This window comes from Lepidochelys kempii, chromosome 1, assembly GCF_965140265.1.
Source record: "Lepidochelys kempii isolate rLepKem1 chromosome 1, rLepKem1.hap2, whole genome shotgun sequence".
Taxonomy (NCBI): Eukaryota; Metazoa; Chordata; order Testudines; family Cheloniidae; genus Lepidochelys; species Lepidochelys kempii.
The window spans coordinates 99021827-99047855 of record NC_133256.1 but is presented as its reverse complement, the minus strand read 5'-3'; the positions used below and the strand labels follow the sequence as shown (position 1 = coordinate 99047855).

The 26029-nt window shown below is 40.8% G+C and overlaps 2 protein-coding genes across 4 annotated transcripts in view; both read right to left on the bottom strand.

Moving 5' to 3' along the window:
• Positions 1-26029, bottom strand: part of CLYBL (citramalyl-CoA lyase) — a 230801-nt gene that overhangs the window by 184606 nt on the left and 20166 nt on the right. The gene's annotated exons all lie outside the window — the stretch shown is intronic.
• Positions 1679-15976, bottom strand: LOC140913028 (uncharacterized). The gene is made up of 2 exons (XM_073348647.1): positions 13962-15976; positions 1679-4276 (listed from the first exon to the last, which is right to left on the bottom strand). The coding sequence occupies exons 1-2, from the start codon at positions 14005-14007 to the stop codon at positions 3660-3662; spliced, it is 663 nt and encodes a 220-aa protein (XP_073204748.1). The 5' UTR covers positions 14008-15976; the 3' UTR covers positions 1679-3659.

Sequence of the window (26029 nt, the reverse complement as noted above, 5' to 3'; positions counted from 1 at the left end):
AGACACCCCAGATACAAGTAAAAGACTTCTTTTAAAAAAATAGTTACTATGTTTGCCTTCTCCAGTCTGTAAATATTTTAGGATTAATTTCATCTGGCTATGCCATCTTGAATACACGTAACTTATCTAAATATTCTTTAGCCTGTTCTTTCCCTATTTTAGCTTGCACGCCTTTCCTTTCCCCTTATTACTAAGATTAAATGTATGAAGTATCTGGTCACCATTAACTTTTTTAGTGAAAACTGAAGAAAATAGGCATTAACCACCTCAGCCTTCTTGATGTCGACCATAATTACTTCTCCTTGCCCACTAAGTAGAGGTCCTACACTTTCCTTTGGCTTTCTCTTGCTTGTAATATATCTATAGAACCTCTTCCAATTGCCTTTTATGTCTCTTGATAGGTGTAATTCATTTTGTGCCTTAGCCTTTCTGATTTTGTCCCTATATGCTTAGGCTATTCTTTTGTACAACTCCTTAGCAATTCTTCCATATTTCCACTTTTTATAGGATTCCTTTTTGATTTTCAGGTAATTAAAGAGCTCCTACTAGAGCCACATTGGCCTCTCATTATTCTTCCTATATTTCCTTCATATAAGGACAGTTTGCAGTTGTACCTTTAATATTGTGCCTGAGAAACTGTCAGCTGTAATGAACTCATTTTCCCTTAGATTTTCTTCCCAGGGGACCTTGCCTACCAGTTCTCGGAGTCTGTTAAAGTCTGCTTTTTTGAAGACCATGTCATTATTCTGCTTCTCCCATTCCTTCTTTTCCTTAGCATCACGAAATCTTATCATTGCTTGATCACGTTCACCAAAATTGCCTTCCAACTTCGGATTCACAACCAATTCCCTCCTGTTTGGTCAGAAGCAAGTCTAAAATGGCTTTCCCCTTGTTTACTTCCTCCACTTTATGAAATAAAAATCTGTCCCCAGGACACTCCAATAACTTATTGGAAATTTGGAGTTTTGCCGTTTTACTTTTCCAATGCACTGGGGTGTGCTAAGATCGCAGTCTAGAGTCCTTCACTTAGGTCTATAACTGGGGTTTGCTAGAGTCCCTTGCTGTGGTCTAGGGTCTTCCACTGATTTGTGCTGACATGAGCTTCCCTTTTGTGGCAACTGCCACTCCTCCCAGCTGCAGGCATGCAGCAGGTACTCCTAACCAGCTGATGCATCAGCAGGAGCTCCTCAGACCTGCTCCTCCGGAGCCCAGATTCTGGTATCAAAAGCTCCTGCAATTCCCCCACAGTGGCAACTCCAAGTTGGGAGTTGCTCCTCTTCTGATGGCTATGGAAGGATGCAAGGACTAGAATCCCTGTCTGCAGAGCCTGGGATGGCTGATGTTCCCACAGTGCCACCAGAAGGCCATGCAGAGCCACAGCAAGGAAGCATTGTGGAGAATAGGCGCCACAGGAAGGCCTGCCCAAGACTGCCACAGTGACAGTACCCTGCGGCCCTCTGTTTGGCTAACCACCCTATTTTACCTTGGAGGGTGCCCCAGGAAGTTGTCTGGGCAACGACAGAGACTTTGGGTCTACCGTGAGCCCAGGGCCGGATTAAGACCTTTAGAGGCCCTAAGCACTGAAAAGATTATGGTGTCCCCCCATATGTAATTCAAAATAAAAACAATACTATACCATAAAATAAAATTTTTTTTTTTAAATGACACAAAAACTTACATGTATGCTGAAATTAAAATAGCTTCTTTCTAGATTTTCTGATTGCAAAATCTGATTGCAAAATTCTGGATAAGTTCATCGAAGCTGACTTGATGAAGCATGTCTGCTTCCATACACAATAGGGAAAGTGAATCAAAGTCTGTCCTAACACACTGTTGTTCTCTGAGGGTTTTTTATTCTTTTCAGCTGAGAAAAAGAGTGTTCTGTGGAGCAGTTAGTAATCATCAACGTTGGAAAATACATAGTGCGATCTCTACATTTGGAAATACACATTGTATTCCGTCTTTCAATACTGTGTCATGAAGATCAATGTGACTGAATTTTATTTTTCCTGTTTCATTAAACTTTGAGCGCATATAACAGCGGAACTGCTGTACTTCTCCAAAGAGATTCATGTTCAACTCAACAGGGTATGAGTCAACTAGCTTTTGGGAACCTGGGGAATATTGTTACTCAGATAAGTCCATATCATTTAGAAAAGAAAATCTACGTGATACTTCTTTGTACATTTCACCTCTCTTCTTCATGTGAGCTTCAAGTGTATCAATTATAGCGTAGTAAATAGATACGCAAAATTTGTCTCTAGGATTCAATGCTGTTTCTGTTGCACTGCTATCATTTGCTTGTTTCTTTCTGAGTTGCTTGCGGGACTGGGCTTCTTTGTAGTTAGTATCAGGCAAGATATCTTTTGATAGGTCTTCAAATCTTTCAAAATCATTCCTCAAAGCGTGTAAGTGGTCTGCTAATGATTGACAGAGGTCTGCACATGTTTTCAAATCCAATTCTTTTTCTTGGAGAGCTTGACTTGTGTGGTAAAAGTGTTGTAAAATTTCATTCCACATGGTCAACATGAATACAAACTCTAGTTCTTGCATCTTGTTTGCAATGTTTTCTGCCTCTCGTATAGTTTCTCCCTTTTGTGATTGGTCTTCAGCTATACATTCTAATGCATCCACAATCTTTGAGTAGGTCTCCAGAATTGCACTTGTTGCCACTGCATGCTTCCCAAAGAGTATTAGAGAGAGATTTCAACACATGATCATTGCCAAAATATGTTTTAAGAACTGCCCATCAGTGTGCTGAGGCAGAGTAAAACGTAAAGTAACTGGACTGTTGAGAAAAAACTTACTGCCACTGGACAACAATCAACAGCATTGCGGCCAGCAAGACTGAGAGAGTGTGCAGCACATGGTATGAATATAGCATATTTGTTCTGTTCTAAAAGCTTCTTCTGCATTCCTTGATAACACCCCGACATGTTGGCAGCGTTGTCGTAAGATTGACCTCTGCACTTTGAGAAATCTATTTTGCAAACTTGGCACAAATAATGCAGTACTTGATTTGCCATTTCTTCACCAGTGTGGCTTTTCAAATTGAGGAATGTTATAAATCGTTCAACTGGTTTTCCATCTGTGGGAGACACATATCTTAGTACAATACTCAATTGATCAATATGTGAAAGATCAGATGTAGAGTCAACAGATAAACTGAAGTATCCAGCAGTACTTATTTCATCCACAATAGCTGAAATGAACTTTGTCACTCATTAGACGAATGAGTTCATCACATATTGTCTTGGATAAGTATGATGGGTTACCTTTGCCAGCACTCCCATATTTTGAGATATGGCCTGCTAAAAATGGGTCAAACTGAGCCACAAGCTCCCACAATCTCAAGAAATTTCCATTCTGCAATGATCCAAATGTATCATTTGATTCCCGGAAACCAGACCATGTTCAGCTAATGTTTGAATAACAGTTATAACACGCTGCAAGACATGTTGCCAATATTCACACTCCCCTCTAATTTGTCCTTCCAATTTTTGTGTCAATCCAAAGCCCTGTCTTTGATTTAAATATGTCAACATTGAGTCTCTGTGAGTAGTGCTATTTTCTTGTCGTTCAATTAAAACAGTATTCCGCCAGTCACTAAATCCATCTGCAGCAAACTGGGATGTTGAAGGTTTATATGCAAAAAGTTTTCAAACAAAACAGTACACAGACCCTGCTGATGGTGAATACAGTAGCCATTCTTGAGTGTATTTCTCACTGTTCGCTTTCATGACGAAAAATATTTTTTGTGGACAATATCTTGTTTGTTTGCCATTGGTAAAAATCCGACGTGATTTCTCAAATGGCCCAGTGTGGTGTTGACAGTCATTTGGTCCACGACCTATCCAGTAAGCTACATCATCAGTACTGAAATCAACCCACATACCAGGATCTTTTCTCCTATTATTTACAGCATGAGCAGGTTCAGTCTCTGACACATCCACACCTTCTAGAACAATGTCTGTTTTACCACCAGGAGCAGGATGATCAGTTACAGTCTCTGACACATCCACATGTTGTGGAATGGTGTTTGTTTCATCAACAGAAGAAGAGTCAGTCTCTGAAACACCTACAGGTTTTGAAATGATGTCTGTGCTACTGAGAGAAGATGATGTTTCTGATGGATTCGCTTTGAAAAATGATGTCAGCTTTGGAAGATTTTGGAAAACTTCACTAGTTTTTTGTTTCTTTTCTTCCACCAGTTTACATTTCTGTGCTCCACTCAGTTGGTTACATTTCATCCTGCCCCGTATCTCAGTTATCTGAACTTAAAAAAAAACAAATGACACAACGTACTTTATTTTTATGTATATATATATATAAATAAAAGAAAGAAAAAAACTAATCAAGTATGTATAACTCAGAAGAATATATCAATAAAACAAATTTATTGCAATACATGACAGGATCTGATTTCCTCCCATTATTTCGATCTACGTTAGTAGGATGCCCCCCTGGTTTAGGTGAGGATAAGTAATAAAAAGACAACAGAAAAACAGGGGAAGAGTGTAGTGGAGCGTAAGGAAGTCTAACAAAGTTCTGATTTTTCCCATGATGACTACTTCGATGCTTTTTTTGAAATATCAAATATCAAATTTTTTCAAAAAAAAATCTCATTTTTTTGGTGCCCCCTGCTTTGCTGGTTCCCTAAGCACGTGCTTAGTCTGCCTATTGGGTAATCCAGCCCTGCGTGAGTCCAGACCTCACCTCATCTCCTGATCTCCAACCTCCAATCCCTGCCTGACTCCTTTACTCGTCTCCTGTATCTAGACTTGTACTACCTCTGATCTCCTGTCTCTGACTCCAGCCGGACTGTAACCCTGATTCTTGCCTCCTGATTCCAGCCTGGTACTACCTCTGATCTCCAGTCTCCAACCCCAGCCTGACTTTGACCCTGACTCTTTCTTATTGAGCTCAGCTCTAGCGATTCCTCTGACACCTGCTGACTGATTACTGACCTTGATGTGTAGACTCCAGCCCAGCTGTGACTGCTAGGCCAGACCACATACAGTCCCTTACAGGTTGGTGGGGAAGCAGCTATCTAAGTTGGGGTTGTTAAACCAGTCACAGGCAGCTACACTTGTGAATTTTAGTGCCACTACACTGCCACCAATAGAGGAGGGCAAAAAGATGATGGTTAAGAGAAGTGCTGGTATAGCTTACAGGCTGTTTCTGAGTCGTATGCTAACATACTCATTCTAGACAAAATTTAATGAGAATTTTTTTTCCTCAACAGCCTCTAAAATTTGTTCTGTAAGGAGCCTGTGAAAGTCTGACCCAATTTCAATCTACCATTAGCATTCCAAATAATGTTACATCAGTCTGCTAATTCTCTTTCTCTCATAATGTTAATTTTCAATAAGTCTTGGAACACTGGGGCAGCTCTAGAAGACTGGAAGAAAGCTAAGTTTGTTGCAGTATTTAAAAAGGGTAAATGGGATGATCTGGATAATTATAGGCCTGTCAGTCCGACATAGTTTCCAGGCAAGATAATGGAATGGCTGATATGGGACTCAATTAATAAAGAATTAAAGGAGAGTAATATAATTAATGCCAATCCACATGGCTTTATGGAAAATAGATCCTGTCAATATAATTAATTTTTTTATAAGGTTACCGGTTTGATTGGTAGTGTTGACACAATACAGTGAGACTTCTGTTAGGCATTTGACTTGGTACATTTTAATTAAAAAAAACAAGAAAGTTAACATGTCACATGTTAAATGGATTAAAAGCTGGCAAAATGATAGGTCTCAAAATGTAAACAAGGAATCATCATTGAATGGGTGTGTTTCTAGAGGGATCCTGCAGGGACTGATTCTTGGCCCTATGCTATTTAACCTTTTTATCAATAACCTGGAAGAAAAAATAAAATCATCAGTGACAAAATTTACAGATGATCCAAAAAAATTGGGTGAGTGGTAAATAATAAAAATGACAGATGACTGATACAGAGCGATCTGTATCACTTGGTAAGGTAGGTGCAAACAATATGCATTTTAATACAGCTAAATATAAATGTATACATCTAGGAACAAAGAACATAGGGCATGCTTACAGGATGGTGGACTCTACCCTGGGAAGCGGTGACTCTGGAAAAGATTTTTAGGTGAGGGTGGATAATCAGCTGAACATGAACTCGCAGTGCAACATCCAAAAGAGCGAATGCGATCCTTGGATGCACAGAAAGGGGAAACTCAGAAGTAGAGAGGTTATTTTATGTCTGTATTTGGCATTGGTGTGACCACTGCTGGAATACTGTGGCCAGTTCTGGTATCCACAATTTATGAAGGACATTGATAAATTGGAGAGGGTTCAGAGAAAAGCTACGAGAATGGAGGACAAGGAAATCCATAAATCGTATAGTGCATGAGCTCCTTGAGTCTATTTAGATTAACAAAGAGAAGGTTAAGGGTGAATTGATTACAGTCTATAAGAACCTACGCGGGGAACAAAGAGTTGATAATGGGCTCTTCAGTCTAGTAGAGAAAGGTGTAACAAGATCCAATGGCTGGAAGTTGAAGCTAGACAAATTCAGATTGGAAATAAGATGTAAATTTACAACAGTGAGGGTAATTAACCATTCGGACTACTTACCAAGGGTCATGGTGGATTCTCCCTTGAGAATAGAGATTGCATGTTTTTCTAAAAGATATGCTCTAGGAATTATTTTGTAGAAGTTCTATAGCCTGTGTTATATAGGAGATCAGACTAGATGAGCATAATGGTGCCTTCTGGCCTTGGAATCTACATAATCAGACTGTCATATATATATGAGAGAGAGAGAGAGAGAGAGAGAGAGACATACACTTACACAAGACTGGTAGCACTGCCTATTATTAAAACTTCATTTTTACAGTTGCTTATATCTTTGCCAGACTTTTAACCATTTGGATTGAAATTTCCCATGGCAGATGTCTGCCTCAAACTGAATTTCTGCTAGGGAAAAATACAGTGTTTTACGCATGTTAAAAAATTCTTGAAACTTTTCTTTGAAATACTCCAGCACCCACATACTCTAAATAAAAAGTACATAGTAATAATTTCCAAACTTCTTAAAACTTCCTAAATAAACAGTTGTTGAAAACCAAACACCACAACACAACATCCGTGGAACATAGCTGAGTTAAAGTTACTAGAGAACTTGACATTTTTCATTTCCTGGCTTTTGAACATCTACATTCATAACCTAAGATTTTTTTATTTTAAATGTATCTTCTCATTCCACCAAGATAAAGGAAAAATATGGAAAAATCCAGAGCTATTGCATATGAGAAATTATAAATTCTGCTAGTTTCGCCAGAGGTACACGTAAGATCCTTGAACATAGTTATTGGCTTGCATTTACAAGCTTTGCAGAAAAAATAATACTCCCTCCTGAAGAGTTTTTAAGTTGTGCAGAAGCATAAAGATTATATTTTAATACCTGTTTCTGCATGTAAATCTGTCTACACAGAAAGATTTGTGTTGAAAATTTTCTACATAGAGGTTATCTCCAGTACTAATTTAAGAACCAATCTTGTAGCCCTAGCTCAGTAAAAAAATATCCCACTGACTTCAGAGCAAGGAAGTAGATAGTTATTAACTAAGACTAGATGGTCATAAGGAAACCTCAAATGAAAGTCCACACACACATATATTCATGATTTTACCATAAATCAGTGTTATATAACAACATAAGAACATGAGACTGGCCACACTGGGTCAGATCAAAAGTCCATCTAGCCCAGAATCATGTATTCTGACAGTGGCCAATGCCAGGTGCCCCAGAGGGAACGAACAGAACAGGTAATCATCAAGTGATCTTCCTAGCTTCTGGCAAACAGAGACTAGGGACACCTCTCTGCCCATCCTGGCTAATAGCCATTAATGGATCTATGCTCCATGAACTTATCTAGTTCTTTTTTGAACCCTGTTATAATCTTGGCCTTCACAACATCCTCTGGCAAGGAGTTCCACAGGTTGCCTGTGCGTTGTGTGAAAAAATACTTCCTTGTGTTTTGATTGCCAAATATGGCAATCAGCTGAACCTTGAGCATGTGGGCAAGATTCACCAGCCAGATACCCAGAAAAGAATTCTCTGCAGTAACTGAGATCCCACCCCATCTAACATCTAACAGGCCATTGGGATTATTTACCATTAATAGTTAAAGATCAATTAATTGCCAAAATCATGTTATGCCATTGTACCATCTCCTCCATAAACTTACCAAGTTTAATCTTGAAGCCAGATAGGTCTTTTGCCCCCACTGCTTCCCTTGGAAGGCTATTCCAGAACTTCACTCCTTTGATGGTTAGAAACCTTTGTCTAATTTCAAGTCTAAACTTCCCGATGGCCAGTGTATATCCTTTTGTTCTTGTGTCCACATTGGTACTGAGCTTAAATAATTCCTCTCCCTCTCCGGTATTTATTTTATGATATATTTCTAGAGAGCAATCATATCTCCCCTCAACCTTCTTTTGGTTAGGCTAAACAAGCCAAGCTCCTTGAGTCTCCTTGCATAAAACAGGTTTTCCATTCCTCGGATCATCCTAGTAGCCCTTCTCTGTACCTGTTCCAGTTTGAATTCATCCTTCTTAAACATGGGAGACCAGAAATGCACACAATATTCCAGGTGAGGTCTCACCAGTGCCTTGTATAACAGTACTAACACCTCCTTATCTCTACTGGAAATACCTCGCCTGATGCATCCCAAGACTGCATTAGCTTTTTTCATGGCCATATCACATTGGCGGCTCATAGTCATCCTGTGGTCAACCAATATTCCAAGGTCCTTCTCCTCCTCCATTACTTCTAATCGATGAGTAGTTTTGTATCATCTGCAAATGTTGCCACCTCACTGTTTGCCCTTTTTTCCAGATCATTTATGAATATGTTGAATAGGACTGGTCCCAGTACTTACCCCTCAGGGACACAACTATTCATCACTCTCCATTCTGAAAACTGATGATTTATTCCTACCCTTTGTTTCCTACCTTTTAACCAGTTACTGATCCATAAGAGGACCTTCTCTCTTATCCTATAATAGCTTACTATGCTTAAGAGCCTTTGGTGAGGGACCTTGTCAAAGGCTTTCTGAAAATCTAAGTACACTATATCCACTGGATTTTTCTTGTCCACATGCTTGTTGACCCCCTCAAAGAATTCTAGTAGATTGGTGAGGCATTATTTCCCTTTACAAAAACCATGTTGACTATTCCCCAACAAATTATGTTCATATATGTATCTGACAATTTTGTTCTTTACTATAGTTTCAACCAGTTTGCCTGGTACTGAAGTCAGGCTTACCGGTGTCTGCAATTGACAGGATCACCTCTGGAGCCCCTTTTAAAAATTGGCATCATATTAGCTATCCTTCAGTCATTTGGTACAGAAGCTAATATAAATGACAGGTTACAGACTACAGTTAGTAGTTCTGCAATTTCACATTTAAGTTCCTTCAGAACTCTTGGGTGAATACCATCTGGTCCTGGTGACTTATTACTGTTTAATTACTTATTACTGTTTATCAATTTGTTCCAAAACCTCCTCTAATGACACCTCAATCTGCAACAGTTCCTCAGATTTGTCACCTAAAAAGAATGGCTCAGGTTTAGGAAGTTCCCTCACATCCTCAGCTGTGAACATAGGTGCCAACTCCGTGGGTACTCTGGGGCTGGAGCACCCAGGGGGAAAAATAAGTGGATGCTCTGCACCCACCAGCAGCCAAGCTCCCCTCCTCCCACCTGCCCCGCCCCACCTCCTCCTCCCCTCCCGCCCCGGAGTGTGCCGCGTCCCTACTCCTCCGCCTATCTCCCAACATTTCCCGCCTGGCTGCCACCAAACAGCTGTTTGGCAGCGTTAGCACACTCCAGGAAGTGGGGGAGGAGCGGGAACGTGGCGTGCTCAGGGGAGGAGTCAGGGAAGAGGTGGGGATTTGGGGAAGGAATTGGAATATTGGCAGGGAGGGGGCAGAATTGAGGCAGGGAAGGGGCGGGGCCTCATGGAAGGGGTGGAATGGGAGAGGGGCCTGGGGCAGGGGTCGGACACCCACGTGAAAGAGGGGAAGTCGGCAGTTATGGCTGTGGAGACCGATGCAAAGAATTAATTTAGTTTCTCCACAATGGCCTTATTGTCCTTGAGTGCTCCTTTACCATCTCAATCGTCCAGTGGTCCCACTGGTTGTTTAGCAGGCTTCGTGCTTCTCATCTACTTAACATTTTTTTTGCTATTGCTTTTTCAGTCTTTGGCTAACTGTTCTTCAAATTCTTTTTTGTCCATCCTAATTATATTTTACACTTCATTTGCCAGAGTTTATGCTCCTTTTTATTTTCCTCACTAGGATTTAACTTCCACTTTTTAAAGGATGTCTTTTTGCCTCTCACTGCTTCTTTCACTTTGTTGTTTAGCCACAGTGGCACTTTTTTAGTTCTCTTCCTGTGTTTTTTAATTTGGGGTATACATTTAAGTTGAGCCTCTATTACAGTGTCTTTAAAAAGTTTCCATGCAGCTTGCAGGGATTTCACTTTTGGCACAGTACCTTTTAATTTCTGTTTAACTAACTTCCTAATTTTTGTGTAGTCCTTTTCTGAAATTAAATGCTATAGTGCTGGGCTGCTGTGGTATTTTCTCCACCACAGAGATGTTAAATTTAATTATATTATGGTCACTATTACCAAGTGGTCCAGCTATATTCACCTCTTGGACCAGATCCTGTGCTGCACTTAGGACTTAAATCAAGAATTGTCTCTCCTCTTGTGGGTTCCAGGACTAGCTGCTCCAAGAAGCAGTCATTTAAGGTGTCAAGAAATTTTATCTCTGCATCTCATCCTGAGGTGACATGTACCCAGCCAATATAGGGATAGTTGAAATCCCCTATTATTATTATTGACTTTTTAATTTTAATAGCCTCTCTGATCTCCCTGAGCATTTCAGTCACTATCACCATCCTGGTCAGGTGCTCGGTAATATATTCCTACTGCTATATTCTTATTATATCAATATCCTCATTTAATATGAGGCACTCTAGTTCACCCATCTTATTATTTACATTTCTAGCATTGGTATATAAGCACTTTAAAAACCTGTCACTTTTTAGCTGTGTGCCATTACATGATGTAATTAAATGGTACTCTTTTTCACTAGACTGTTTCTCATCAGATTCTACACGTATTTTATCATCATCCAGTCTTTCCTCTTTACTCGGACATAGAGAATCTCCATTAATAGATCGTCCCTAAGGGATGCCTCTGTCCGAACCACGTGCTTCTCCACACCTGTTGGCTTTCCCCCAGCCCTTAGTTTAAAAACTGCTCTAGGACCTTTTTAATTTTAAGTGCTAGCAATCTGGTTCCATTTTGGTTTAGGTGGAGCCCATCCTTCCTGTATAGGCTCCCCCTTTCCCAAAAGTTTCCCCAGTTTCTAATAAATCTAACCCCTCCTCCCTACACCATCATCTCATCCACACATTGAGACCCTGCAGTTCTGCCTGCCTAACAGGCCCTTTTACTTTTCTATTAAACTACATCTACAATATTAAACTAAAAATGGCAATTAAGCACCTTAACAAAAATTCTAATGCCAATTAATGAACATACTTCTCAGTTAACAGTAGTCCTTAAAAGAAAATGTTTAGATACTGAATTCAAGATTGCAAACAAAAAATCCATAGGTCAGAGAGTTAAGGTGGTTGTGTTGTAATAAACTATGCATTTCTTTGTATTTGATATGAAATAATGTGTTTATTATGTGGGCAGCAAACGATTTATGATGTTCTGAACTATCTATTTGGTTTTATGTACTTAGTTTTGTAAATTATGCGATAGATAACTACATCTTTGTCACTTAACAACCTTAACTGATTTTGAAACAAAGGGTAAAATGGGAGCTTGCCATTGGCTTTAATAGCACCAGGACTTCACCTGAAATTTTTGCTTTGAAATATGTACATTTTACTAACAGATAAAATGTACAAAAACCACAACGAGTCTACAAAAAAGTGTTTACAACAAACATGATGTTAAAGAAAAGACAACAAGCCGTTAGTTCAGCTAGGTTACTATCTTAACTACTGTGACCATGTAGGTTTTTCAATTCTTGTACTGATTTCTAAGATTAGCTCACGCCTTCACAAAACTGCACCTGGAAGCAAACATTTGTACACTACAATGTAGAGGGTGATAAACAATATTTTCACAGTCATGGTTAGTTCCAACACACCATTGTCTTGTGCTAGTAGTACTGGCATGAGCCTGAAAATAGATGCTATTAATAGTACAGTAGGCAAGTGGAAAACTTGAGATAAATTATGTTAAAAAAAATGCAGTGCCCAGAAAATGGACAGACTGAGTAGCATCTGTGCTTTCGGGGGTGGGGGGTGGGGAATATGGAACAAATAAGTAATTGCTGTTTTTACTAAGGAAAGCAGAAAATTACAGCATATCAACAGCCAAACATGTTTGCTGCCTAGGAAGAACCAATTTGTGTTTCAGTTTGGATTTCTTAAACTCATTTGAGGTTTGTACCTCACGCACACTACATTTTTTAAAATTGTTTTACAATTAATCTTTTTAGAATCAAGGAATACAATTTGAAAAAATTAAAGTAAAAACTAATATACTACTCATTCTGAAAACTCCCCCTCAAAGGAGTCAGGAGAAACACTAAGATTAACCCTAAGATTCAGTGTAATTCTCCCAAAACACCTAGATTAAGTTTATCCTTAAATGCAGTAAGTAAGTATTAGAGTAAAAAGAGTAAATGCAATACGTATGTATCCTTAACTACATTCAACTCTCTCTCCTTCTGGGTTGGTAGCAACATTAATCCATACCACAGTTATCCCTGCCATGAAAACACCGCTTTACAGTGCATGCAATTCATGGTTCTCAAGGCTACTGTTATAAGGCTGTGTGTGTTTTCTAGGAGGCAGCTTTGAGAAAAGTGAACAAGCGTAATAATTTACAGGGAAAAATACAAAGAGCATTGCATGCATAGTAAAATACATTTTATATATACATTCTATAGAGTGTACCAAGTGGAGTGTCCCCTTTACTTTCATAAATACTTGTGCAAGGCAAAGGAATTTATCCTCCCTTTCACTGTAAGTAATGAGAGGATCAGTTTTCTCACACACACACACCTCTATATCCAATTACACAGATAACTACAAATAACTTGTCCATAAAGTAAGCCAACCAATAAAGCAGTTGCTTGTTCTCACACAAATGGATGGTGTTAAAACTTGTTAAGTGGTGATCTCAACACAAAAAAATCTTCACACAATTCAGATAATAAATTATGTTACTCTTGATCTAAATCAGCAAAAAGCGATTCTAACGCTTACTCCAAATGTTGAAATTATATCTGTTTTTTCAAATTAATGTGGTAGCTAGGAAGTAGCGATGATGAGATGTCTTGTTCATGATCAGCTATCAAAGTTACAGATGGCCAAAGAAAAGGGCTTAAAATATATTTACATCCTCATATTACATATACTGTATTCGTTTGAATTTGTTTTTAAATTAAAACAGAAGTGAACTGGTTTAACAAGAAGTGTCCTATTCCTTAATATTCTTGTATATTACTTGGAGATTATTCTTAAATTTTTTTTAAAAATTGCTTCCAAATAAAGGGAGGCAATTTAGACTTCTGAAGCAGTGGAGTGTTGGCATATGGTACATCTTTTGGTTTGGATTTTAAAAAGAAATGAGCTCAGAAAACAAAAGCATGTTAACCAACAGTTTACAAAATGCCCTGGACACTGCAAACATTGACAGTATTATGAAAAGCATGAGCAGAACATGTTGATGAAGAATTCTAAAGCTCTTGGTAGGGCTACTGTGTGCATTCAAGTACACGAGCATGCATGTATAATCACAATAAAACGTCCCTAATAAATAGCTACCAAAAATAACAACTAGGCCTGGATTCAATAGCCTGAGCGTTTTTGTAAGAAATGACAAAAACTCACCAATCTTGGTTTTAAAAGGACTGATATGTATCCAGAGAGGGAGCATTTTGAACAGTCAATTACTTTCACATTTTGTCCCAGGACTTTAAAAGTTAAATGCATAGTTCTGCCAATTGTGAGATGCCCCATCCAGCACAGACCACCCACAACCACTGATTTTCCATCTGGTGAACAAAACAGACATCTCCCTAATTATTTTTAAAAAGGGTTTTTTTCCTAACATACTTTCTTTATTTGTCTGTGACCTGGAACTTAATGGAAAACCTGGTAGATGCCAACCTCATTTCTTGTAATGAAGCATCCTATTTTCCCACTTTAAGCATGCTTATTTAAAGACTGTTTGATAGAAGCTATTACATATGCTGCTCTCTAACAATCTGAATCGCTATACAATTTGATCTGAAATTAGTACAACTTTACATTTAACACTGAACATTTTACTTAAATATTAACCATTCATGTTCTACCCTTTAGCTAGTTTATTAAAGCAGAATGGAACTAGGTTTACTGTCTCTTACAATGGACTCCCATATTGCCAGTGTCAAAATGTATGCCTTTTTTCAGCAAGATGTTCACCATTGCCAGCAGTATGCTCAGAAATGCCAACTGTAATTAAAATCTGGCACCTTTTACAAGCACTAGCTCAATTTAAAAAAAAAAATCTTTATTTTAAAGTACTTCTTGTGGTTTATTCAGAATAAGTTTCTTACCCTGAGAGCTTTGACACATCACAGGGAACAAAATGGTCTCAGTCATCCTGGAAATAAACTAAGCTAATTTTATTAGGCATACACGCATGAGGAGGAGGAAGACAGTCTGGATTTCTACTTCAGCAGGGCTGGACAGAATTAATACATCTAAAGACCACAGATTCCAGCCATATACGGTGTTTAATGTAGAAGTTGTGTAAGACTAGGAAAAATGAATACATTTAACTGAATATGCAGAGCACAAAGACAACCTGAGGGTACCCTTATGCAACAATGTTCATACTATGTTGTCATTATTTAATATTTGTATATACCATCATAGGTGTGCATTGTACTTTACCTAAAAAGTAAGACACAAGCACTGCTCTGAAGAGCTTACAAAGTAAACTGATCCGCTGCAAGTCAAGGGAAATAATAGGCAAGGAGATTGGAGGAACACACAGAAAAAGGCTGTGGGGCTGCCTGGGTGGCACAGAACAAATTATGTTAATTCCAAATTTGTTTGTTTGTTGGGGTATTTTCCCCTATAATTACATTTTATATATAAGAAAGGTTGTTTTAGCTTTTCCACTCATTATGCACCCTTTGCCTCATTCAATAGCTAACCTTCCGGCCAATTAAGAAGCAGAATTGATGGCCTATGAAGGATGTCCTCTTCAGTCTACAGCAGGAAAAAGTGTGATTGACATGGGGCTCCAAAAATACAAGATTCTCAGCATTTTAGCAGAGAAAGAAAGAATCCTCAGGCAGTGATGGGGGTGGGGAGGAATGTGCCATAATATTTTACTTTACAAAGTGATAACTAATATGCATGCACTATATATTACTCCATATGCTTATAAAAACAGTCTACATATCTAGTTATGTAGTCAATTCTATATAGTAGGGATTACTGTCTCAATAAGCATTTATGTAATTGGATAATAACATTAACAGCAGCCAGAGTCTTATAACCAGAGTCTAAAGAATCCTTATTGAGGTTACAGGAACAAACCATCCCGATGTGTAGAAAGAATAGTAAATATGGCAGGCGACCAGTTTGGCTTAACAGTGAAATCCTTGCTGATCTTAAACACAAAAAAGAAGCTTACAAGAAGTGGAAGATTGGACAAATGACCAGGGAGGAGTATAAAAATATTGCTCAGGCATGCAGCAGTGAAATCAGGAAGGCCAAATCACACTTGGAGTTGCAGCTAGCAAGAGATGTCAAGAGTAACAAGAAGCATTTCTTCAGGTATGTTAGCAACAGGAAGAAAGTCAAGGAAAGTGCAGGCCCCTTACTGAATGAGGCAGGCAACCTAGTGACAGAGGATGTGGAAAAAGCTAATGTACTCAATGCTTTTTTGCCTCTGTCTTCACGAACAAAGTCAGTTTCCAGAACATTGCACTGGGCAGCACAGCATGGGGAGGAGGTGACCAGCCCTCTGTGGAGAAAGAAGTGGTTCAGGACTGTTTAGAAAAGCTGGACAAGCACAAGTCCATGGGGTCGGATGTGCTGCATCAGGGAGTTGGCGGATGCGATTGCAGAGCCATTGGCCATTATCTTTGAAAACTCATGGCGATCGGGGGAGGTCCCGGAAGACTGAAAAAAGGCTCATGTAGTGCTCATCTTTAAAAAAGGGAAGGAGGAGATCTGGGGAATTACAGGCCACCTCAGTCCCTGGAAAAATCATGGAGCTGGTCCTCAAGGAATCAATTCTGAAGCATTTAGCCCTGGTCTACACTATGAGTTAGGTCGAAATTAGCAGGGTTAGATCGATTTAACCCTGCACCCATCCACATGACAAAGCCATTTTTGTTGACTTAAAGGCTCTTAAAATCGATTTCTGTATTCCTCCCCAACGAGGGGATTAGCACCAAAATCGACATTGCCAGGTCGAATTTGGGGTAGTGTGGACGTAATTCGACGGTATTGGCCTCTGGGAGCTATCCCAGAGTGCTCCATTGTGACCGCTCTGGACAGCATTTTCAACTCAGATGCACTAGCCAGGTACACAGGAAAAGCACCGGGAACTTTTGAATTTCATTTCCTGTTTGGCCAACATGGCGAGCTCATCAGCAGAGTTGACCATGCAGTCCCAGAATCGCAAAAGAGCTCCAGCATGGACCGAACGAGAGGTACTGGATCTGATCACTGTATGAGGAGACGAATCCATGCTATCAGAACTCTGTTCCAAAAGACGAAATGCCAAAATAGTTGAAAAAATCTCCAAGGGCATGATGGACAGAGGCTATAACAGGGACCTGCAGCAGTGCCGCGTGAAAATTAAGGAGCTCAGGCAAGCCTACCAAAAAACTAAAGAGGCAAATGGCTGCTCTGGGTCAGAGCCCCAGAAATGCCGCTTCTATGATGAGCTGCATGCAGTTCTAGGGGGTGCCCCGACCACTAACCCACCCCTGTCTGTGGACACCTGCAAGGGGGGAGTCTCACACAACAGGGATGAGGATTTTGGGAATGAGGAAGAGGAGGTGGAGGATAGCTCACAACAGGCAAGCGGAGAAACTGTTCTCCTCGACAGCCAGGAACTGTTTATCACCCTGGAGCCAATACCCTCCCAAGGCAGGCTCCCGGGCCATGAAGATGGAGAAGGCACCTCTGGTGAGTGTACCTTTGTAAATATAATACATGATTTAAAAGCAAACATGCTTAATGATTCATTTGCCCTGAAGACTTGGGATGCATTTGTGGCCAGTACAGCTACTGGAAAAGTCTGTTAAAGTGTCTGGGGATGGAGCGGAAATCCTCCAGGGACATTATTAAGGGGACACTCAGAGGTGGACGTTCCTGCTGGGCTGTTTGTCTGTGGCTGAAAAGAAATCATCCCCGCTTTTAGCCACGTGGTTGGGGACGGGGCGTTCACACTGAGCTGTTCGCATTTGGCTGACAGGGATCCTCCCTGATAATAGTCACACAGTGGGAGGAGGTGTGAAGCGATCATCCCAGAGAATTGGGGGCGGGGGAGGGTTAGTTGGGTTTGTGCTGCACGTTAAACCGAAAACTGCAGCCTCTCTTTTTAAATGGCCAACCCAATGGGTGCTTGGTATGGGAAAGAAGGGTGCTGCTGTTTGAAACCATTCCCACATGTTATGAAGGTTGAAGAAGCCGAAAGACTGTGGCTTACCATGGCTGCCTGCAAGCCGAATTCTGTTGCCCGGCCCTGTGTGTGTGTGATCTCTCACACCAAACTGGCAGGCCCTCAATATAAGAGGCAAAATGCAACCTTGTACCAAAAGCACGTGCTATGTAATGTTAACAGCTTGGTTCACCGTGAAAGAATCTACCCATTGTTCTCGTGTCTCTTTAAATACTACTCTCCCTTTTTTCCCCTCCTGCAGCTGCAAATGTTTCAATGCTCCCCTTATCATCTGTCCCAGAGGCTAGCGCAGTTAAAAAGCAAAAAGAAAAACAAAAAACAAAAACAAAACACCGCACTCACGATGAAATGTTCTCTGAGCTCATGCAGTCCTCCTGCACTGAAAGAGCTCAGCAGAATGCGTGGAGGCAAACAATGGCAGAGTCCAGGAAAGCACAAAATGAACATGAGGACAGGAGGGACAAGCAAGATGAGAGGCTGCGGGAGCAAGAGGAGAGGTGGCGGCAGCGTGATGAGAGGAGGCAGGATGCAATGCTGAGGCTACTGGGGGATCAAACTGATATGCTCTGGCGGCTGGTGGAGCTGCAGGAAAGGCAGCAGGAGCACAGACCGCTGCCCATGCTCCTCCCAAAATTCCATAGCCCCCTCACCCTGATGCCCAAGAATGTGGGGCGGGGGGCTCTGGGCACTCAACCACTCCACCCTAGAGGACTGCCCAAGCAACAGAAGGCTGGCATTCAATAAGTTTTGAAGTGCAGTGTGGCTTTGTCCCTCCCTTCTCCCCTCATCCACCACCTGACCCGGTGCTTCCCTGCTCCCCCACCCCTCCCGAGCTACCTTGGTAGTTATCCCCCTATTTGTATGATGAATTAATAAAGAATGCATGATTTTGAAACAACAATGACTTTATTGCCCCTGCAAGCGGTGATCAAAGGGGGGAGGGTGGTTGGCTTACAGGCACTGTTCCCTCTAAGCTGTGCACACGCACACAGATCTTAAACCTCACGCACACAGCAAAACACCGTGCACACTTTGGCTTCGGTGGCAGCTTTTTTTTTTTTTTTTTTTTTGCGCTTTAGAAGCGACACAGAAGAAATTTTTTGCACACACAGCCTCTTAAAAATTAGAGGGAACATTGCTTACAGGGAAGTAGAGTGAACCAAGGGGGCGGGTTTTCATCAAGGAGAAACAAACAGAACTGTCACACTGTAGCCTGGCCAGTCATGAAACTGGTTTTCAAAGCTTCTCTGATGCGCAGCAGGCCCTACTGTGCTCTTCTAATCACTCTGGTGTCTGGCTGCGCGTAATCAGTGGCCAGGCGATTTGCTTCAACCTCCCACCCCACCATAAACATCTCTCCCTCACTCTCACAGATATTGTGGAGCACACAGCAAGCAGCAATAACAATGGGAATACTGGTTTCGCTGAGGTCTAACTGAGTCAGTAAACTGCGCCAGCACGCTTTTAAACGTCCAAATGAACATTCTACCACCATTCTGCACTTGCTGAGCCTATAGTTGAACTGCTCCTTACTAATGTCCAGGGTGCCTGTGTATGGCTTCATGAGCCATGGCATTAAGGAGTAGGCTGGGTCCCCAAGGATAACTATAGGCATTTCAACATCCCCAACAGTTATTTTCTGGTCTGGGAAGTAAGTTCCTTCCTGCAGCTGTTCAAACAGACCAGAGCTCCTGAAGATGCGAGCGTCATGTACCTTTCCTGGCCATCCCACGTTGATGTAGGTGAAACATCCCTTGTGATCCACCAGTGCTTGCAGCACCATTGAAAAGTACCCCTTGTGGTTTACATACTGGCTGCCAAGGTGGTCTGGTCCCAAGATAGGGATATGCGTTTCATTTGCTGCAATGGGATTCCACAGTTAGGGAATCCCATTGCAGCAAAGCCATCCATTATGACCTGCACATTTCCCAGAGTCACTACCCTTGACAGCAGCAGCTCAGTGATTGCATTGGCTACTTGAATCGCAGCAGCCCGCACAGTAGATCTGCCCACTCCAAATTGATTCCCGACTGACCGATAGGTGTCTGGCATTGCAAGCTTCCACAGGGCTATCAGCACTTGCTTCTCAACTGTCAGGGCAGTTCTCATCTTGGTATTCCTATGCTTCAAGGCAGGGAAAAGCAACTCACAGAGTTCCAGGAAAATAACCTTATGCATGCAAAAGTTTTGCAGCCACTGGGAATCATCCCAGACCTGCAACAGTGTGCAATGCCACCAGTCCGTGCTTGTTTCCTGGGCCCAGAATTGGCGTTCCACAGCATGAGTCTGCCCCATTGCCACCAGGATATCCAAATTGCTGGGGCCCGTACTTTGAGAGAAGTCTGTGTCTATGTCCTCATCACTCTGGTCACCATGCTGCCGTCGCCTCCTCGCCTGCTTTTGCAGGTTCTGGTTCTGCACATACTGAAGGATAATGCGCGAGGTGTTTACAATGCTCATAACTGCCGCAGTGATCTGAGCAGGCTCCATGCTTGCCATGGTATGGCGTCTGTAGGAGAGCAGAGTTGCAGCGGAAGCGGTGGCTGACAATGGGTGCCACGAGAACAGATATTTATAGAGAACGATGAGAGGACCTGCGAGGTGGATTCATGAGAGCAGGAGAGCAGAGTTGCAGTGGAAGTGGTGGATGATGACGGTTAGCACCGCGCACATTTCCCGAGGAAGAACACATGTACCCGGGAGCCCATGACAGACAACATGGAGAAATTCGCTATTGAGACAATCGCAGCAGAGTTGCAGCGGAAGCGGTGGATGACGACGGTTAGCAGTCCTACTGCACCGTCTGCTGAAAGCAGTATGGCGTCCGCACAGAAAAAAGGCACGAAACGATTGTCTGACGTTGCTTTCATGGAGGGAGGGGTGACTGACGACATGTTCCCAAAACCACCCGCGACAATGTTTTTGCCCCATCAAGCATTGGGAGCTTAACCCAGGATTCCAATGGGCGGCGGAGACTGCAGGAACTGTGGGATAGCTACCCACAGTGCACCACTCTGTAAGTCGATGCTAGCCACGGTAGTGAGGACGCATTCCGCCGACTTTATGAGCTCAGTGTGGACATAGGCAATCGACTGTATAAAATCAATTTCTAAAAATCGACTTCTATTATATTGACCTAATTTCATAGTGTAGACATACCCTTAGAGGAGAGGAAAGTGATCAGGAACAGTCAGCATGGATTCACCAAGGGCAAGTCATGCCTGACTAATCTAATTGCCTTCTATGATGAGATAACTGGCTCTGTGGATGAGGGTTCAATTAAATGAACTATCATCTGCATGGCTGGTGTAATATGGAGAGAATTAATTTGCCTTGGTCTTGCTCAACACTCAGGCTATCTTGGCTAAGGAACTTATACAAAACCCATTGAAGTCAATGGAAGATTCCCACTGATGTCAATGGGCACTAGATCAGGGCCTTGATGAAAGAGCGAAGGAGGCATATTCCCATGCCCCAATGCATGTCTCTGAAAATTATATATTAGTAATATTACTGCAATGTCTAGGGTCCTTATGTTGTTCTAGGTGCTGTACAAACACAGAAGAAAAAGATTACAAAAACATTATGATCAAAGTCTAAGACAAGAGACAGATAGATACAGACAGGGGAGTACAAAGAAACAATGCGACAGTACTGCTCAGCATGATAAGTAGTGGCCTCAGCACATCAGTAGACTAACTGTTGCCAAGTTTTTTGTAGGCATGATGGCAAAGAGAGTTTTAATGGGTGATTTGAAAGAGAATAATGTTTTAGTTTTGATGACGTTTACAAGAAGTTCCTGCAAAGCATGAGGGGCAGCATGGGAGAAAGCACGAAAGCACCTGAAAATTTAACAAGTGAGTGATGGAGGCTGGCATCATCAGCCAATCATGGAAGTCGATTTCTCAGTAGTGAGATGATAGGGGAGTGCATCCTCTGTACCTTACGTTCTCAGTACTTGGAGCAACTTTTCTGGAATTTCTTATCTGCTGGAAGAGGGAACTAAATTTACTGTGTGCTGTCCCATATGCTGAATATTTATGGACAGGAGAGAGAATTCGATTTCTCATTGGCTTGGTTCCAGGATTCTTGGCTGAATCTGTGGACCCTTTTGTCAAGTTTGCACTGCACACATGTGACTGAGATAGGTATGTTTTTCACCCATAGAAGCCTTATTGTCGCTTGTCAGAGACATAAGCTCCTTGACTGCGGATTGGCCCATGATAATATTTTATTTTATTTTCCTAGTGACCTGGTCTTGCAATGTGCATATTAGTGTGAATAGAGATGCAAAAAAATTTGCGAATTTTGATTCTGGATAGACTTTTTGTCAGGTTTTTTATTTCAGATTTTTCCCCACTGCTATGTTTTTGAACTTTTGTGATTAAAGTTTGAAAAATTCAAGACAACTGGTAAAGAATCTTCATAACATTTTTTACTGGTTCCTTTACCAGCTCTTGATATGAGCATACTTACTAATCTAAATTTGGTTTGAAATTGTCTCTGTTTTGTCTAAGAGCAGCTATAGTTTGGTTAAGTCAGTTGCTTCTTTTATTCCTTTTTTAGGGTTTCTCTGAAGAGTACAATTCAACTGAGAGGTGACTAGATCACGTCTCACGGAAATTGTATTTGCATCTAAACTCCAACTGTTAGAACACAGCTGGGAAGAATACAGAATTTTATTTTATATAGCATTTAATTCAACACTATCATTCAGTAACTCATGTATGTACACATATATGTAATTACAGGATGTTACTGCTAATGCTAAATGTCTTTATTGTTTCAATTCTCTGAGCTTACCATTTTTTTTAATACTAGTAGATGCTTTGCCTGAATAGGACAGCCACGGAGATTGACAAATAGACTATGGCTGTCCCAAGGAATGCTTCCTTTTCCTGACACATTCAGATTGTTTTTTTCCTGTAGGAAAAGCACAGCTGCTTTTTCCAGCAGGATGACAGTCCTTTAGTTAAGGCTGAGATAATGTGTTTTAGGGACTGTGTTGACTTTAGTGAGTCCTGTATAATTAATTTAACAGACCTTTCTTATCGGTGTAAAGCCTAAGTCCACTACTGTATTTCTTTTAAGGACTCAAGACCTGGGAATACCTAGACCTCTTTGCCACACTTCACTTTCAGTGAGTCTTTGAAACAGGTCAGAGATTTTTCTTTTATTTTCTTGATTTCTATTGCATATGAATCTTTTACAACTAAAATATTCCAAGTCATCAAAGCTGAACAAGCTGCTCCCCTTATTTTCAGACTCCTCATCTGAAGAGCCACACAATTATGAGAGCTCACAATCTTTTAGAGAATAACCTATACTTGTTTATAGTTTTCTATTGCTTGTTTTCTCTTAGTTCAGTTTTTTTAAAGAGGGAAGCAACAAAAAATATTAAAGATCCAAGCTAGAGGACATGACAACTTCTAGAAAAGACAGAGGGGCTGTCACTGTTATCTTAGCCATGAGAGGCAAGGCAGATAGTAGGGAGAAAAAACATTTAATTTAAATATAGATTGACCTCTTGCTGTTATTTGTTTAGAATGGGAAAGATACAAGTGCTGACTAGATTTACATGTGTGGCAGACTTTATAAGAAGAACCTGCTTTAGACTTAGCCTTGTTGGGAGGTGAGAAGCTTCCCTCAATTCAGAAGTCTTGTACTACAAAGTGAGTGGAATTGTGGGAAGGCGGAAAAATGTCATTGATCTCTCTGTGGGGCTCCATACCACCTTCATTTGGCAGTCTACCCAGATCAGTTCTTGGACATAGTCTCCTATGCTTTGGTCATCTAAGTGCAATTTTGTGTGGTGCAAAATAAGTGGTACAGATCACTTCTCCTGAACCACCATACACTGGGTGAATAGATGGCAAAAATGGCAAGGCTCCATTCACAAGGAGGAGGGAGGGAGGTGTACTTAAAAATTGCCAAAAGTATCAGTTCCATAAACCACTCTCTGGCTGGGACAGAGCTACAGACTTTATGCTGACACAAGCAAGATTACTAACAGTGAAGAAAAGTTGTTTAACAAAGACAAGAGAAGACAGCAACATGCTGCTGCTCAAACTGACAAACAGTTTGGGGATTTCTTGCATAAGTCTACCTTTTACAGTGAAAGTGACTGTAAACACTAAAGTGGTTTAGCTAAACTGCATCCATCTGGCATAATGCTCAACAGTGCTGCTAGACTGGTAGATGTACAGATGTAAAAAGTATGTAAAAAAGAAATTAAGAAAGAAGTTTGGAAAGATATAACCATTTTCCTGAAATATGTACTTTGTTGATTTGACATGATATACTTGTGCAAGTGTAACCCACACACCTCCTGGGTGTGGTGCTCTGTCCCCTTTAGTGGCACCAAGACCACTTAGAGATTAATGAGTCTGCTCTACAGCCTTAGCTCAGAAGCACGTGGCTTTTTAACTCATGTAGTAGAAACTCATACACTACGCTCCGGAGGTCCCAAATTCAATCCCACCCACCGACTACCAGGGTCTGTTGGCTTTACACAAAGACATTCAGGAAATAAATTCAGTGGATTCACAGACTGTCAGTAGTAGTAGTAGGGATGCACAGAAAGCAGAGTTTCTTCTTCCCATAAATGTAAGATTTCAATTGAGGTAAAGGTTCCACTCCAAAGAACATACAGGGATTAGGCTATTTTGGAAGAGGTGAAATCCGAGTAGAAAAAGAATTACAGACTAGCCCAAGAGCATCATCATTACACCTCCTTGACATCATTTTCCTTATAACAGGTCAGCATTTCAGCCATTTTGTGCAACAGGATACACTATTCCATCAATGGTGTATTTTCATTATTATGGATAAAACTATAAGACACTACCATTTCAGGAAACAAGTTAAAATAGGGTGTGGGAAGAACAGAAGATTATTTAAGGTTTAAGTCTCCAACCTGTCTAAACTTCTGAGAAAATATTGGACAAGAGCTACTGCTCACCATGTTAGGGAAAATTAATAAATCTATCAGGTGAATAGTTCTAAGTGAAATCCATTACACAGTAGCATATCTTTCAGCTCAATTTTTGGTGTGAATTATTTCAATTAAGCTGTATTTTATTTTTCTTAAAAATCAGGGGTGGAAGAGGAGAGGAGAGGAAAGGCAGCAGCTCAAGCTATTGATTATAGCTCCATGTCACCAGCCCAAATTCAGACCTGGAGGTCATATCATGCCATCAGTTCTTAAAAAGAACTCGCCATTGCACTTGATGGCCACAGGTGAGTAGTGACTGCAAATCATTGCCCTTCAACAGGTGTGCAGCGATTACTAAGAAATATGATAGCTGTTGGTAGTCTAAATAGAGGAGATCAAGGACTGAACATGTATGGAGACTGAACTACCTTCTCACGCTTAGAATTACTCTCTCTGTTCTGGTGTGAGGCAGGGTTATGTGGAAAATCTGTATTGATACTGCCCTTGTGGTAGTTGTGCTATGGATAGAGGACTCCAGACTTTGGGGCTGTCAATATGAAACCTTTTACAAATGCTAAAAAGTTACACAAATGTTAATTTAAAAAAATAAAAATGGACTAAAAGTTCTTCTTCACAGCAGATTGCAAGTCTCAGCTGCAGTCTGCATCTGTTAGCACTTTAAAACTGATTTCATTTGTTTATTCTTGTTCTCTTCCTTAACCTAAAAACATTAAAATCTGCATAAACTGATAAAATCAACTAATTTAAACTTTTTTAATACTAAAAAACATGTTTGGAGAACTAATAGCCACTTCAAGAAGAAAACAATATGCTGCCATTTCACCTTTCCAGAGGAAGACATCATTTTCAGACTCAAAAATTAAATTCCACATCTTAAAACCTGCAAGCAAATACATGCTAGAAAACAAATCCTGCAACACTGTTGAACATTATCACATGGTCCCTGGAGTGGTCTGTTAATGTTAAAAAGAAAAAAAAAACTCAGCATAGAACACAACTAGAGAGAGGGATAATTTTCTATTTGCCATGTTTCCATTTCTCACTGCTCATCTACTTATATGAAGGAACTTGTAATAAGCCAAACAAAGGCAACAGGTATTTAAGTGAATACTATTAGGAGGATATATTTTTGGGACATAGACCAACATGACTTTTTTTATATCCTGAGCATAAAGATCTTGCAGACTTGGAAAAAAAAAGGAGGGGGGGGTGCAGAGGAGGTGGAACAGAGGTGGGGAGGGGGAATGCCCATTAACTTATCAGTTCCAGGCCTTGGCTTTCTAATTGACAACCTCAGGGCTACTTTCA

Coding starts and splice junctions, on each gene's coding strand:
- LOC140913028 (XM_073348647.1), bottom strand. CDS start 14,007: ATGCTCCCTCTCTGGATACATATCAGTCCTTTTAAAACCAAGATTG. Junction 4,277..13,961: donor TCCTTTTAAAACCAAGATTG/GTGAGTTTTTGT, acceptor TTTTTTTTTAAG/TTCAGATAACTGAGATACGG.